We start from the raw sequence: 16,035 nt of genomic DNA, 5'->3' as shown, positions 1-16,035 counted from the left end.
CTCCTTGCAGGGAACCGGATGTGGGACTCGATCCCCGGATTTTGGGATCACACCCTAAGCCAAAAGCAGACACTCAGCTGCTGAGCCACCCAGGCATCCCGAGGTGATTCATTCTTAATATTTGCTTGCTTTTGAGTTATCTACTCATGCCATTAAACATTTATATCTTTTGAAGTATCCATGCTTTTATTTATTGATGTATATGAGCTTCTTAGACATTAAAAATATCAACCCTTGGTCTACCCATGAAAAATTTACCACAAATGGAAACTCAGCACTTCTGCCTGGGACTCCAGTTGTAAAATAACCCTAGACTGAAACAAACCTAAAACTAAAACTAAGTTGAAGCTACATTATTTTGTAAATTGCAGCATCCTATTGACCACTTTTCAGTTTCTCACATTACCACTCCTAAAAACAATGTTCTAAGGAAGATACCTTCTGCTGCATTCATTTTTTTAAGAACATTTTTTTAAATTTATCCATGAGACACAGAGAGAGAGAGGCAGAGACATAGGCAGAGGGAGAAGCAGGCTCCGTGCAAGGAGCCCAATGCGGGACTTGATCCCAGGATCCCCGGATCACACCCTGAGCCAAAGGCAGACGTTCAACCACTGATCCACCCAGGTGCCCTTACTCCATTCATATTTTAGCTATTTGCACCCATGCCCTTTCTGTTCCCCCAACTTAAAATACTTTTTACATTTTGTAAGGGCTTGTGTGAGGTCAGAAGCCCTGTCCCCAGAAAGTTGATCCTGAGCCAGAGCTTAGTGTATGTCTTAGTGTATAGGAAGTGTATTCAGGATCGTTCTTAGGATCCACATCTGAGGAAGTGAAGGAGGAAGGCTTGGTGGAGGTGAACTGTGCTAGAGAAATAGCAAAGGACTCAGCTCATCCCCCAGGGAGCTCTGAAGCTGGGATGTCCCTTCGGAGCTGCTACTGACCCTGAGATGAGGGGACCAGGCTTTCCACTCTAACCTTGTCCAGTCAGTGGTTGAGGTCCACTCCAAGAAAAGGAGCATGACCTTGAGGCAGTTGATTCTTTTTGGCTTTTGGCAACTCCTGGGCAGGTCTAAACTGAGATATACCAGCCACCAATGTTCCTGGCAGCTGGGATAATAAATGTCTCAGTCCTCAAGGTGGAATCTGGGATGATGGATCATAACAGGCTTGAAAACGCTGGCAAGACCCACAGTTTTGGGGGGGAACAAGGAACTTCTTCTCTGCAGTATATGGTCTTCCACAGGCCTGAGAGGGGTTGACTGTGGCTTTGTTAAACCTAATCTGCTCTCAGGTCTTCTTTGCATTCTGGGTCCTATCCAGTGCTTTACCTTAGAACTTTGGATGGAGTTCAGGTTCTTCCTGGGACTTAGGATCACAATTTCTGAAGCTCATGTTGGGGTTCTGTGGCTATGTTTTATGTGAACTATACATACTCATCTCATTGCCCTGAGAAGAGGTCTGCACCAAGCCATCCAAATCTGATAGGATCCTGGGAAAACTGATCTTCCCAGGACCTCTATATACCAAAGTGGGCCTCACATCTTCCTTTTCCTCTGACATCCCACATCTTCCCTTAACCTAGACCTGACAGTTTTTGATCAGATCATAAATCAATCAGTCTTGGACTTGGAATTTGAAGGAGTTGCTACCCAAGCATTGGCTTAAATGTTTCTGTCAGCTTTGGGTGAAATTTCTAGGCCCCAACAGAAGGTAGTCATTTTGCAAGGTCCTTTCTGTTTGTATTTGTTACTATTTTCAACCAGGGAACAGATAGATATACCAGAGGCTCCTAGAAATAAAAGATGGTTCTTCTGAGAGCTTAGCTATATCTATGGTAAGACTCAGTGAATGCCTGTTGAAGGATCCTATTTATTGTTCAAAAGTATGCCAAGTGCCACTCATAGGAGGTAAGTGGGAGTTGGAGTCATGGAAGATGTTAAGGCAAGTGTTGAAGATGAGGGCCACCTACAAAGCATCTTAACAGACCTTTCTCCCTGAGATGGCCCAACCCTACTGACTCTACCTCTTCTCTTCCAGAATTCCATGGACTCACACCAAGAGTAGTAAGAAGCATACTGCATTGCTCCTGGAGTTGGAGGAACTTGACTGGACTTTTTCCATGTGCAACTGTAAAGAAATCAGGTAATGTCCTTGAACCTTAGTGTTTTCTTCTATAAAATGGGAGCAGTATCCTAGCCTGGTTCTTGCGATTGTTCTAATGGTTTCAGTGTATTAATATCTTAGTTTTTTTTAAATATCTTAGTTCTTGAATATCATTAAAACACAAGGTGTTCCACTTGAGTCAGTTTTTCAGGTAACAGAACCATCTACTATATTGCCTAATGTAACCTATTTTGAGTGGAAATCTTTTAGAAACTACATTATACATTTTATTGTTATACATTATACATCTTTCAGAAACTACACGATACATAATACATGGAAGTTTTTGAAAGTAGTTCACAATAAACATAATCTTTTTGGTGACTTAGGCACCATTGTGAATATCCACCATTGTACTTTGATATCATGTGCTCCATATAAACTGTGTGTTTTTTCTCCATTTTAACTTTCTGTTGAAATACACTGTGTATCCAGAAAATTGCACAAACTGAACACAACCAGGTGTGTTCAAATAAAGAAACAGAACATTAACATCACTCCAGAAGGCTGACTCATGCTCCCTTATAGTCATTACATACCCTCCCTTAAGAGAAACCATCATCCTGACTTCTAGTAACATAGATGAGTTTTGCCTTAAATGTTACCTCATTATAATTATTTATTATTTTTTTAACGATTTTATTTATTTGAGAGAAAAAGAGAGGGACCACAAGCAGGGAGAAGGGCAAAGGGAGAGGGAGAAGCAGACTCCCTGCTGAGCAGGGAGCCTGATGTGGGGCTTGATCCCAGGACCCCTGGATCATGACCTGAGCCAAAGGCAGACGGTTAATTGACTGAACCACCCAGGCGCCCCATAATTATTTTTATTTGACAAGGAGAATTTATTATCTCTTCTTACTCTCTCACAACTTTTACGTAATTCAGTCCATTTTGACTCTGCTCTGTTGTTCATTGGCTAATTGTTTTTCATCAATTCATTTATTCAAGCTACATTTTTTTAGTACTTGCTGTATTCCAGGCACTGTTCTAAGAACTGAAGACAAGACACATATAGTCCTTGCCCTCATGGAATCTACATGGGGAAGACGGACAACAAAAGTAAACACACGAAAGTACTACAGATTGTCCTAGGGTTTAGGATAGGAATCTTTAAAATGAAGAGAGGGATTAAAGTGAGACAGTTAAATTTATTTTTCAATTTTATTTTTTTAAAGTTTTATTTATTTAAATAATCTTTACATCCCACATGGGGCTCAAACTCACGACCCTGAGATCAAGAGTTGCATGCTCCTCCTACAGAGCCAGCTAGGCACTCCTAAATCTTTAAAAAATGTTTAAGTCATCTCTACACCCAACATGGGGCTCAAACTCACAATCCCCAGATCAAGAGTTGCATACTCTACCAGTCAGGTGCCCCTAAGGAGTAAAGTGAGACATTTTTTTTTTAAGATTTTACTCATTTATTAATGAGATACACAGAGAGAGAGGCAGAGACACAAGCAGAGGGAGAAGCAGGCTCCCTGCAGAGATTCTGGTTCCGGACTCAATCCTAGGACCCCAGGATCACACCCTGAGCCATCCCAGGACCCCGGGATCATGCCCTGAGCCGAAAGCAGATGCTCAACCACTGAGCCACCCAGTGGCCCCAAAGTGAGACACTGTTGATGGAGTCGCACAAACGTGTTTTTCAGGAGTCAGATAGAAATTAAATAAGAGGCAGTCAGGCAAAAAGCCAGGGGAAATATGCTCTATGCAGAGGAACAGGAAGCTCAGAGGCTCGGAGTTGATATAGAGTTTAGCATATTCTAGAAACTTAGACGGGGCCCATGTGGAGGAGATGTTTTGAAGAAGGGAAAAATGTACTAAGATGAATTTGGAAAGGTGAACAGAAGAGTCATGTTGAGTCTTTCAGGGCATGGTGAGGATTTTGGATTTTATTTTCTGAGCAGTTGGAAGCGATTACAAGATTGTATGTAGGGTCATAAAAGTGATGTAATCTATGTTCTAGTCCCTGTGTGGAGAGCGGATGGAAAGAGCTAGGAACGCATATGAAGAGAAGACAAGTTAGGGGATGTTAAAGACTACACAGCAGGAATGGAGTTGCTCATTCTTAAACCCTGTGTCACCAAACTGAAACGGAGAGTTTTTCCTGTGCCCGAGGTGGAATCTTAAACCAGTTAACCAGGAATTGCCTGACCAACATGAGTTAGGTAATCAGCTTGATAAATCCCTACCATCCCCTGTAAGGAAAGTAGTCTTTCAATAACCAATCTGACTTTTGCCTAGTATAATTTCCTTGTTCCTGCTCCTTCTGCTTGTAAAATCTCTTGCCGGTATAGTTCTTTAGAACTTTCTGTTATCTAGACTGGATGCCGCCTGATTCATGAATAGCTGGATAAAGCCAATAAGTCCTTTAACATTTACTCAGTTGATTTTTTTTTTTTTGAAATTCTTTAACTGAGGAATGTCTGGGTGGCTCAACGGTTGAGCAGCTGCCTTTGGCTCAGGGCGTGATCCTGGAGCCCCTGGATCGAGTCCCATATTGGGCTTCCTACATGGAGCCTGCTTCTCCCTCTGCCTGTGTCTCTGCCTCTCTCTGTGTGTCTCTCAGGAATAAATAAATAAAATCTTAAAAAAAAATAAATTCTTTAACAGAGGCTATGGCTGTAGTGCATGTGGAAAGTGCTAATGGCTGGGATCAAGGTTGAGGCAGTGGAGTTGGAAATAGCACATTCCAGACTTGTTTTGGAATTAGAATTGACAGCCCTTCCCAATGAGTTGGCTGTGGCGTGCGTGTGCGTATTTGTGTGTCTACGTGCATAGGTGCACAGGTGCATATGTGCATGCAGAGGGGAGGCAGGAGGCAGAGGCTAGCTGAGGGAAAGGCAGGAGTTCAGGTTGGCTCCTGGTTTCTCCTAGGAGCAACTAGATCAATGGTGGAACGGTAGAGCTACCATTTACTGAAGAGGGGAGAAGCTCTTTTTTTTTTTTCATTTGTTCATAAGATTAAGGCAGTATGTTTTTCACTGACGTATCCTCATAAAAGCTACTCTAGTACTAGGTGAATGTTTGTTAAATAAATCAATTGAAGATCCTCTAAGATCTACTGTTACTTTCTTTTAAAAACTTATTTATTTAGAATGCCTGGGGGGCTCAGTGGTTGAGCGTCTGTCTGCCTTTGGCTCAGGGTGTGATCCCAGGGTCCTAAGATTGAGTGCAGCTCAGTGAGGAGTCTACTTTTCGCTCTGCCTATGTCTTTACCCCTCTCTGTGTGTCTTTAATGAATAAATAAACAAATATTCTTTTTAAAAAGTTTATTTATTTTTAAGTAATTTCTACACCCAAGGTTGGACTCGAACTCACACTTTGAGATCAAGGATTGCACACTCCTCAGACTGAGCCAGCCAGGCATCCCCTAAGGTTCACTGTTACTTTTACAGTCAGTGAACTTGCCCCAAAGTCCACACATTCAAATTTCTTGTTTTTAATCTTGTGAGGCCTGGACTGAGGTAACAAGTCCTGTCAACTCCCTGTGATTAAATCTACAAATCTTTATCAGCATTCCTCCAGTCTTCTCATTCCTTCCAGTTCGTTCGTTCTTTTTTTTCTCTTAAAATATCTTATTTATTTATTTGAGAGAGAGGGAGAAGCAGATTCCCTGTTGAGCAGAGAACCTGATTGGGGGGATCCTGATCCCAGGACCCTGAGATCATGCCTTGAGCCAAAGGCAGATGCTTAGGCAACTGAGCCACCCAGGCACCTGTGGTTCTTTCTTTCTTTTAAGTTTTCATTTTTAAGTAATCTTTATGCCCCATGTGGCGCTCAAACTCACAACTCCAAGATCAAGAGTTACACGCTCTCCCATCTGAGCCAGCCAGGCACCCCTCCTTCCTTCTTGTTCTAGTAGAACCTGTAGCCTGGATCCTATCTCCTTTAGTATTGTGGAACAATAAAACTCAACCGAATAAACCTGGGAGATTGACTTGGCTTTATTAAACTGTTCAGGACTCTGGCAGCATCCCATCCTACAAGTGGAAATATGCTCTGAGGAGTTGTACAGAATGGAAGGTTTTTATAGGCAGGAGGGCGAGACAAGGAAGTTATTAGCAAAAGAAAAGAAAGGATTGTTTCAGTCCTGGGCGGCTGCTTTTGGGGGTGGGGGTGGGATGGGGCAGGTAACAGTTTTTTTTTTTTTTTTTTTTTTTTTTTTTTAAGGAAACCGGGTTTTAACCGGCAGATTATACCTCCCTAGTGCTGATCCGGGAATTTCAGATCCACCGTCACAAGGTGTCATTCTTGGGAGAGGTTAAAGCTGAAATACAGTCTTGGTTTGCTGTCTTGGGAGGCAAATGACTTTTTTTTTTTTAATCGGTCCAGGTTGGGCTTGTTTCTTTTTAAATTACTATTATTTCTGGGTATTTTTATTATCTTCCTCTCTATTTCTGCATTCCCTCCCCAGTATTTTTAACTCTTTCTTTTTAATGCTCTCCATCAAAATTTCTCCCGTCAAAGAGTGAGGCAAGAGGTTCTCCTGTTAAAGAATGAATGCGGAAAAAAAAAAACTCCTGATGGCCTGAGATAGGAGGGAAGCCATTTTAGATTTCCTTCTTTTTCTTTTTTAAAGATTTTATTCATTTATATGAGAGAGAGAGAAAGAAAGCAGGAGTAGGAGGAGGGGCAGAGGGAGAGGGAGAAGCAGATTCCCCGCTGAGCAGGGAGCCTGATGCGGTCCCAGGACCCCTGCCTGTATCATGACCTGAGCCCAGGCAGGCGCTTAACCCACTGAGCCACCCAGGTGGCCCATAGATTTCCTTCTAAGTCAGCATGACTGTACATAAAATTTGTTTAAACCAAAAGCCTGATATATGGCCCACCACGCATACCTTGCGCACCAGCTTTGTGACTGAATAGCCTAAGGAAAACCATCTTGTCCTTGAGATATCCATCAATGCCCCTACTCTCCGCATTCCATGATGTTAAAAACTCCTCTGAGTCCTGCCTGTATGTCAATCTATACTCTCCCGAGCTTTTACGAGATGAAAAAAAGCATGTAAGCCTGTAACTGTTACATCTCCGGAGCAGCATGCTTCCTGGGCAGCTGTCCTAACTTAGGCTCCAATAAAACTCTGTTAGTTTTAGAGATTCTAAGAGGTTTGTTCATTTTGTGTCGACCAAAGCAATAGCAAAAAAAAAAAAAAAAAAATCTCTTTTAGTCTTGTCCTGCTTCACCTCTTGCTTATTCAGTTCTTTCCCATTTCCTTGTTCTCTCATTTTCTGTGGCTTTCAACAGCAGTCATTGTTGCCTGTCTCCCTTTTGCTTCTGGGGCACCACACTCTTGGATTTCTACCTGCTTTTCTGGCAGCTCTCTTTCTGACTCCTTTTCTTCTACCTGTTTCTGGCTATTTCTTATCTTTCATGAGATTGCTCTTGGCATCCTTTATTCTTACTATGTGTCCTCTGAGTGCATGAGCTCATTTTCTCATCTGGCTTCCTTTACCAAACACAGGGTGAAGACTCCCAAGTTCAGATCTTTCTATGTGCTCTCCAGACAAGAGTCATCCGATTGTCACCAAAATGTTATCACTTATGTGTAGGCCCTAGAAGTTCACTGAAGAGGTCTAGAATAAAATTGTCCTTTTTTCCCCCACCATAACTGCCCCTTCTCCTTTATTATCTTGATCTACAGCATCTTTTACCAGGCTGAAAAATCACTTCCTTCAAGAAGCTTTCCTTGATTGTCTTTTCTAGTTTAGGTCTCCCTGCCGTGTATTTCTTTAATTTTTTTTTTCAGTAATGGCATGCACACGATTTGATACAGCCATTTATTTAATTACCTATATCCTTCTGTACAATGTAAGGTTCATGAGTGCATGAACTTGTCAATCTAAAGTTGTCAGGAGGCAATAATTTATCAAGAATGTTTATTTGGGATCAAAGAATTGCAATTCGAGGTACAGAGATTTGGGTAGTAACCTATATGGTGTCCCACTAAGGGAGCAAAAGTCAGGATTTTTTTTAAAGCAAAAAGGGAATATTGTATATGTTGTTAAAGAATTTTTTATTGCATAGTTGGCAGAAAACTAGTCTTGCCAGAATATAATTGGTTGCTATGGCAACCACTAAGCAAAATCTCTCACTATAGCAAGTTGCAGGTGTTCAAGCCCTAGAATATTTGCAGAATGAAAGTAAATCATCTACTTGTTTCTGTGATGAAACCTGCTGGTGGCTATCTATTATGGTTTTATTTATTTATATTTTGGGTTTTTTTTTTTTTTTTTTCAGAGCACCTGGGTGGCTCAATCGGCTGAGTGTCCAACGCTGGTTTTGGCTCAGGTCATGATCTCGTGGGTCGTGGGATTGAGCCCTGAGTTGGGCTCCATGGTTAGTGTGGAGTCTACTTGAAATTCTCTTTCTCTCTGCCCTCCTCCCCATTCTTGCTCATGTGTTCTCTCTCTGATAAAATAAATAAATAAAATCTTTTTTAAAAAAAGATTTCATTAATTTATTCATGAGAGACACAGAGAGAGAGGCAGAGAGATACGCAGAGGGAGAAGCAGGCTCTGTGCGGGGAGCCTGATGCGGGACTTGATCCCAGGACCCTAGGATCATGACCAGAGCCAAAGGTAGACGCTCAGCCACTGAGCCACCCAGGTGTCCCTAAATAAAATCTTAAAAAAATATATTTTTAAGATTTTATTTATTCATGGGAGACACACACACACATACACACACACACACACACACACACACACACAGACGCAGGCAGAGGGAGAAGCAGCCTCCATGCAGGGAGCCTGATGTGGGACTCGATCCACGGTCTCCAGGATCAGGCCCTCGGCTGAAGGCGGTGCTAAACCTCTGAGCTACCCGGGCTGCCCTAAAAAAATTTTTTTTGAGTATAGTTGACACACAGTGTTATATTACTTTCAAGAGTATAGCGCAGTGATTGATTCAACTTTTTATCATGGTCTTATTGAACTGAGAGAATAAAAGATATTCAGATACTGTGTTTATCCATGTGTTCAGATAACATGAATGTTCTGGAAACATTCTATTTATCCATAGTTTTAAAGGAGATAATTCACAGAAACTACAAGGAGCTACCTTGTCTTCTGGGGAAATGATTATCTTGCTTCTTGGTATTTTGACAGATCACCAGTCCTCTGTTGATTCTGGTTTTCTTGAAATTGTTAAGACTATTTCTAAAATATTATTTCAGCCTGAACATATTAACAGAGATTTTGAGTTGTGCTCAGCATTTTTATACCTCAGTAATTTCAAGGTTTATAGGTAAGCTAAGGCAGTAGTCCCTGGGTACCAGTTTGTCTCAAAAGTATAATTTAATGTCCTCTTTCCAAAAGCAATTATTCTGTGTTGTCAGTATGTAGTTCCAAGTCTGAGATTATTTAATCCAGATAAAAGTAAGAGTGCCTGACCAGTGGGTTTGACAGTTCGCCAGGCTCTTGTGCAGAACCCGACAGCCAGCTGTTCTCATTGAGTCAGAGGCCATGCTATGTGCTCACCATATCCCCTTTCAGTTTTCAGTATCTGGATACACAGGAAGGCTACACTCCCGAAATTCCATTGTGTTTAGGTTTCAGTTAGGTGACTGGATTCCAGATAATGAGTCGCATGTGGAACTGAGTGGAAGATGTATTTTCTGAATGGTATAGGTTCAAGATGGTGGGGCTCCTATGCCATGGGTCACTTACATGTGTAGCATAGTCTCCCACTGAGTGTTACGGATCTTCTCATTTGAGTGAAGAATAATCTTTTGTTGTGTTAGGCTTCTGAGAGGTCAGGGTTTATTTGCTACTGTTTCCTAACTAATCCAATCACCATGGATAGGAATCTCTGACTGAACTGAAAATTTAGAACTTAAGTTTGGATTATAATCTGGTTCCTTGGCAAACATTTCAGAAAAAGCTACTTTACTCCATGGGGTGGAAAGTTTGTTAAGTAAACCAGGATCTGCTGGGATCTCTCCCTTTCTGAAGAGGGATCATCTGCTTATTTGTAAATATAACCAGAAGGCTTGGTCTTATTTTTTGCATGTTTTCTCCAAAACATTTTTTCGAGAAGCTTAGTGCTGCCTGCGGCATCTGGCTTAGGTATGGGAAGATTTCCAGGGCCAGAAATCACCGCTATTTCCTCTCTTGGAGATTTGAGGGATATCCCCTGGCTCTCCTGTCCCTAAAGGGATAAAGCAGTTTCAGAAAAGAGGAACAGAGGGGATACCTGGGTGGCTCAGTAGTTAAGCATCTACCTTTGGCTCAGCATGTGATCCCATTGTCCTCGGATGAGTCCCACATTGGGCTCCCTGCAGGGAGCCTGCTTCTCCCTCTGCCTATGTCTCTGCCTCTCTCTCTCTCTCTGTATCTCTCATGAATAAATAAATAAAATCTTAAAAAAAGAAAAGAGGAACAGAGAGCAGAGATAGAAATTAAAGTTCTCACTTCATTTGACTTTCCATTTCCTGAGAGATGTACCCAGAGACCTTGGTCTTCCCTTGGAAAACAGGCCACCCTTCATCAGCTTCCCCTCACTGCCACTTGGCTTTTCTACCCTTAGGTTTGGCCTCTGCTTCCCAAGTACCCTTTGTTTGGGATCTGTCTGAATCCTCTCTCCTCCTTGTCAAGAAGACCACATCCCATTTCATGGGGAAAGATCTGTCTCCATATTCAACACAGAGATGTACCACCCAGATCCTTCTCCAAGGAAAGATCTGCTACCCAGGGGTAAAGAGTGCAATCAGCAGGCAGCCTCCAGCTCTCAGAGCTTCCAGGGTCTGCCTGATGTGCAGAGAGCAGCCTTGTAGGGGGTCATGTCCTTCCAGGGCAGCCCACATCCAATGGCTGAGGGAGACAATGGTCTAAAAGGCCTGCTGTTTTGGCCAGATGGGAGACAACTCTGGCAGACAGCTTTTTTTGGTAGATTTTCTTTTTAGGTAGTCTCTCTTTGGAATACGGGGCTAGAACTCACAACCCCGAGTTCAAAAGTTGCATGTTCTATGACTGAGCCAGCCAGGTGCTCCTTGCTGGGCAATTCTATCTTCAGAGATTCCCTTTGGATTGGACTAGGCTGTATCGAGCCTCCTCTCTAGCTCAGCTGCTTCTTCTGTTCTGCCTTTCTTTCAAACATGTTGGTTGCTAATAAGCATCTTGCACCCCAAGCTCTGTCACAGCATCTGTTTCCAGAGAACTCATCCTGTATGATGCGAGGGGATCCTGTCTGGTTCCTGAAATCATCCACTAAGTATCCTGCATTTTTCTGGGCAGACCTTGATGTTTGTCACTGGTTGGTCAGCAGGCAGTAGTGCGGCTAGGGTATGTGAATGGGTTACAGACCTCCTGTTGTCCAAGAGAGCTGTCAGCCTTAACAGCTCCGACCTAAGTGCCTCTCCTAAGTGCATTCACTTCTTTTAGAAATCATACAATCCAGGGACGCCTGGGTGGCTCAATGATTGAGTGCCTGCCTTTGGCTCAGGTGGTGATCACAGGGTCCTGGGATCGATTCCTGCATCGAGCTCCCTGCAGGGAGCCTGCTTCTCCCTCTGCCTATGTCTCTGCCTCTCTCTGAGTGTCTCTCATGAATAAATAAATAAAATCTTAAAAAAAAGAAATCACACAATCCAAATCCATAGTGGGAAAAAAAGATTCCCCCAGTTAATAAAGGGCTGTCTGCCTTTTTTTTAAATTATTTTTTTTATTTATTCATGAGAGACACAGAGCGAGAGCGAGAGAGAGAGAGACAGAGAGAGAGAGGCAGAGACGGAAGCAGGCTCCATGCCCGGAGCCCAACGTGGGACTTGATCCCGGGTCTCCAGGATCACAACCTGGACTGAAGGCGGCGCTAAACCGCTGAGCCACCTGGGCTGCCCTGGCTGTCTGCTTTTTGAGACAGTGGAAAATGTGGGGCTTGGGGTTATTATTGGAGAATAATACAACTGCTATCATTCATATTTGTACTCTATTTCTGTGATTGAGTTCTGCTGTAGAAAAGAAATTAATTGGGATAGATGAAAGTCATAAGTGTTAGGCATAAATAGTAAAGCTACAAACTCATAGGATATAGGCAAAATTCATAGGATGTGTTAAGTATAGATAATGAGTGATCATGTGAAAGAGGCAGAATATGCAAGAGGTTTTAAATTTAGGTAGTAAGTCATCTAAAAGATGTTAAAAGATAGAATACATGGGGGCACCTGAATGGCTCAGTCAGTTAAGTGTCTGCCTTCAGCTCAGGTCATGATCTTAGGGTCCTGGGCTCGAGCCCTGCATCAGGTTCCCTGCCCTGCAGAGTGCCTGCTTCTCCCTCTTTCTCTCTGCCCCACTGCTTGTGCTCACTCTCTCTCTCTCTCTCAAATAAATGAATAAAATATTTTTTAAAGAAAGATAGAATAAATGGAATTTATAATGGAACAGACAAGACTGTTCTTATGAATAGAGGGTGATGATGGAAAGATCAAGACCGAAGCATGATCATGTTACCTCTGGTTGACAGTTACGTCACCTCTAAATTGGCCACCCATTGGTAACAGACCCGATAGGGTAAAATGATGGCTTCACATGTGTTCTTCCCAAGAAAAACAAATGAATCTCATAGCTGTTGAGCAGGCTTATTGACAAGCTGTATCCATGTCCAGGGGTGCTTGTCCCTGTGTCTCTCCAGCTGAGCAAGTGTATACCATTGGTCTCAGGAATCTTCAAGTTGTGGGCTTAGGGACCACAGTACATAGTTTATAACTACACCATCAGAGGGGGAAGGCTGATGTAGGGGAGAGAGAGAGAAATATTGAGGGAGAGAGGGAGAGAAGAGAAAAGGAGATCATTCTAAGGATTTAAGTGTGTGGCCCTTCCACCCTGCTTGTATCCTCTTCTAAGTGTATTAAGCTACCCCATATCTTCTCTCTTGTTCCTCACTGTATTTTAAACTGATTCAATAAATTCTGTATTAATTATTTGTATCTTAATTTGCTTTGTGAATCTTTCTGTTCTGTAACCTCTGGGGTTTGGGGATACCTTGCCTGATAGTGATGATGGCCATGATTGCATCAAAATGATTTCCCACATGATAGAGTAAGTCACCATTATTTTGTTTTCTTTCTTTCTTTCTTTCTTTCTTTCTTTCTTTCTTTCTTTCTTTCATTTATTTATTTATTTATTTATGAGAGATACAGAGAGAGAGGCAGAGACACATGCAGAAGGAGAAGCAGTCTCCCTGTGGGGAGCCTGACATGGGACTCATTCCCAGGACCCCGGGATCACACTCTGAGCCAAAGGCAGACACTCAACCACTGAACCACCCAGGCATTATTTTGTTTTCTTACCAAGCAACTCCCTACTCTTCACTGAGAATCACAAGAGAACACCACTAATATTTAATAAGAACTTCCTCTGCTTCACAGGGAAGCACACTTGTTTTTGCTTCAGGTAGTTAATGGTGGTTTTAAAATAGGTCCACAAATTCTTTGGTGCTCCTTTCAGAGTGTGGAGTTGGATTTCCTCTTCTTGAGTGTGGGCTTGACTTAGAGATTCACTTCTAATGAATAGCGTGGCAGAAGCGATGCTAACTTCCAAGACTAAGTCATAATGGCACTGTGGTTTCCTCTTTGCTTCTCACTGTCTTGGATCATGGCCTCTTGGGTAAACCAGCTGCCATGTTGTGAGGACACTCAAGCCACCCTCTGGTATGACCCATATGGTAGGAACTGAGGCCTTTGGCCAACAGCTGCATGAGTGAGCTTGGAATTGGATCCTCCAGCCACAGACTTTCCTTCCCTTTCAGTGTAGGATGATTGTATCCCTGGCCAACATCTTGATTATGACCTCAGGGCATTCACTGAATCAGAACTACCCACCAGGCCACTCTCAAATTTTTGACCCACAGAAACTTTTAAATATTTGTTGTTTTAGGCCATCAAGGTTTGGGGTGAGTTGTTATTCAGCCCTAGGTAACTAATACAATGATCCACTATGATGGGTTGCTGTGGATGAGGGGTTCTTACATATGAATATTCATGAGAGAGGGCTCCTTCGTGTCCTTCCAACAGTCTGACTTTATCTTGTGACACAGAGAGAGCAAGGAAACCAGCAATAATTCATAGAGAATAAAGAATTAACCTTTTCAGGTTGTGGAATTGCTGGAAACTCTGCATTTCAAATAGTTTGATTTTCATAAGGCTCTGCCACCTTCATGATATTAAAAAAGCTTGGAAAAATTTGCTTTTGCCCTTTCTGTGTTTGAATGATAAATAGTATCCCCTAGGGAGTCCATGCCTCACCAGAGGCAAAAACCTCCTATGTATTTAATACCTTATTGTCCTCAAATTTGTACTTAACCTAAAATTGTATTTGACATGACAAGACCCAAACCTACCCCTGCTTTCCCATGGAAATCATATATTTACTTATTTTAGTATTAGGTTTACGTCAAGATTCAGGGAACCTGAAAGATTCAATTCTTGCAGCAAATTGCCACACAATTGAGTCCCACACAATTGAGTATATGTGCTTCTTGTTAGCGTGCTCTGTCTATCTTGTGGTAATGCCGAAGTCCTATTTTTTCCTGGCAGATGTGACAAAAGGTCTAAGATGTTGGGGAGGAAGAAGGACTGGCTTTCCACAACTCTTTCACAATCCTACCTTTCCATCAAGGAGTAGCTGAAAATTTTAAGAGAAGGTGTCTGGTATGCTTTTTTTTTTTCCCCCAGTGATGTACCCACATGATTTGGGTTGTTTTAGAAATCTGTTAGTACGTTTTATTTTACCTTTTTTTTTAAACAAATGAGGCAATTTATTAACCTAGCATTTGTTCTAATGCTTCTTGTTGGCAGTTACCACCTGTCCAATGATTCTATCCAGACCTCTCTATGTCCCTCAGATGTAAGATTGCGGACCTCATCCTGGTCCTTTCCCACCATTATCAACCCCTCCAGGGCTTGGAGAACTCTGCAGGCCACGCTCTTAGAGCCTCCGCTAAAGTGGCTGGACATGACCCCATTTCTCTGACATCCCCTGTAGATCTTGGTCACGGAGGTGACCCCAGCACCACCCCGGAAGTACAGATGCTGTGCTGTGGAAGCAGCTTGTGTGTACAGCCAGTTCTTGTCATAGGAAGCGAGTTCTTTATGCTTGGCCAGCTTGACAATGTCCACCCATTCAGGGATTTCCAGACTCCCAGACATTTCTTTTTTCCCCAAAGATTGTATTCATTTATCAGAGAGAGAGAGAGAGAGAGAAGGATAGAGAGACAGTGAGCCAGCAAGCGCGAGAGCACACTATCATGAGCAGTGGGAGGGGTGGGGTGGGGTGGGGGGTGGGGAGGAGGCAGAAGGAGAAGGAGATTCCCTGCTAAGCCAGAGCCTGATGGGGGCTCCATCCCAGGACCCTGGGACCATGACCTGAGCCAAAGGCAAACCCATGACCGACTGAGCCACCTAGGCATCCCTCAGCTTCCCAGACTTTCTGAGGAAGGCTGCCAGAGCTCTGACGAACTCCTGCTGGTTCACATCTTTTGCAGTAATTCCAGACATTATGCGGCCTCCATGCTGCCCACCAGGGGAAAGGGCCATTTTATAGCACTTCTAAAACTTGGTGGCATAAAGATAGACTTTTATGCTAAGATTTGAACACCCTCACTGGTTTAAGTTCCTCATGGGCTTCATGGAACAGACAGGCTTTGGAACCAGGCAGATATGGGCTGAGATTCTGGTTCTGCTGCTTTACTAGAAGCAATACTCAGACGCAGTAACATATGTCTTTAAGCTTTGGTTTTCTCATCACGAAAAAGAACACAGTGATGTTTGTTTCACAGTAGACTTGTAAGGGCTCAGTGAAATAATTGATGCTAACAATCTGTGACACGGTGGGCACTCTTTCCTTTTTCCCACATTTAGCCATCGTTGT

The 16,035-nt window shown here is 42.8% G+C and overlaps 1 protein-coding gene across 1 annotated transcript; it reads right to left on the bottom strand.

The window, feature by feature from the left end:
* Window positions 1–14,963: 14,963 nt before the first annotated feature.
* On the bottom strand, window positions 14,964–15,662 carry LOC100683927 (40S ribosomal protein S19-like). Its single transcript, XM_038587225.1, has 2 exons — window positions 15,583–15,662; window positions 14,964–15,303 (listed from the first exon to the last, which is right to left on the bottom strand). The coding sequence occupies exons 1-2, from the start codon at window positions 15,660–15,662 to the stop codon at window positions 14,964–14,966; spliced, it is 420 nt and encodes a 139-aa protein (XP_038443153.1).
* Between the last annotated feature and the right edge of the window lie 373 nt (window positions 15,663–16,035).

Source organism: Canis lupus, chromosome X (genome assembly GCF_011100685.1).
Source record: "Canis lupus familiaris isolate Mischka breed German Shepherd chromosome X, alternate assembly UU_Cfam_GSD_1.0, whole genome shotgun sequence".
In the NCBI taxonomy this organism is placed as follows: Eukaryota; Metazoa; Chordata; class Mammalia; order Carnivora; family Canidae; genus Canis; species Canis lupus.
This window is presented reverse-complemented; position numbering and strand designations above follow the sequence as displayed.

What these genes read in the sequence shown, in the direction of transcription:
- LOC100683927 (XM_038587225.1), bottom strand. Translation starts at nt 15,662, where the DNA reads ATGTCTGGAATTACTGCAAAAGATGTGAACCAGCAGGAGTTCGTCAGA. An exon ending in TTCCTCAGAAAGTCTGGGAA is followed by an intron (nt 15,304 to 15,582) that starts GCTGAGGGATGC and finishes AATGTCTGGGAG; the next exon opens with TCTGGAAATCCCTGAATGGG.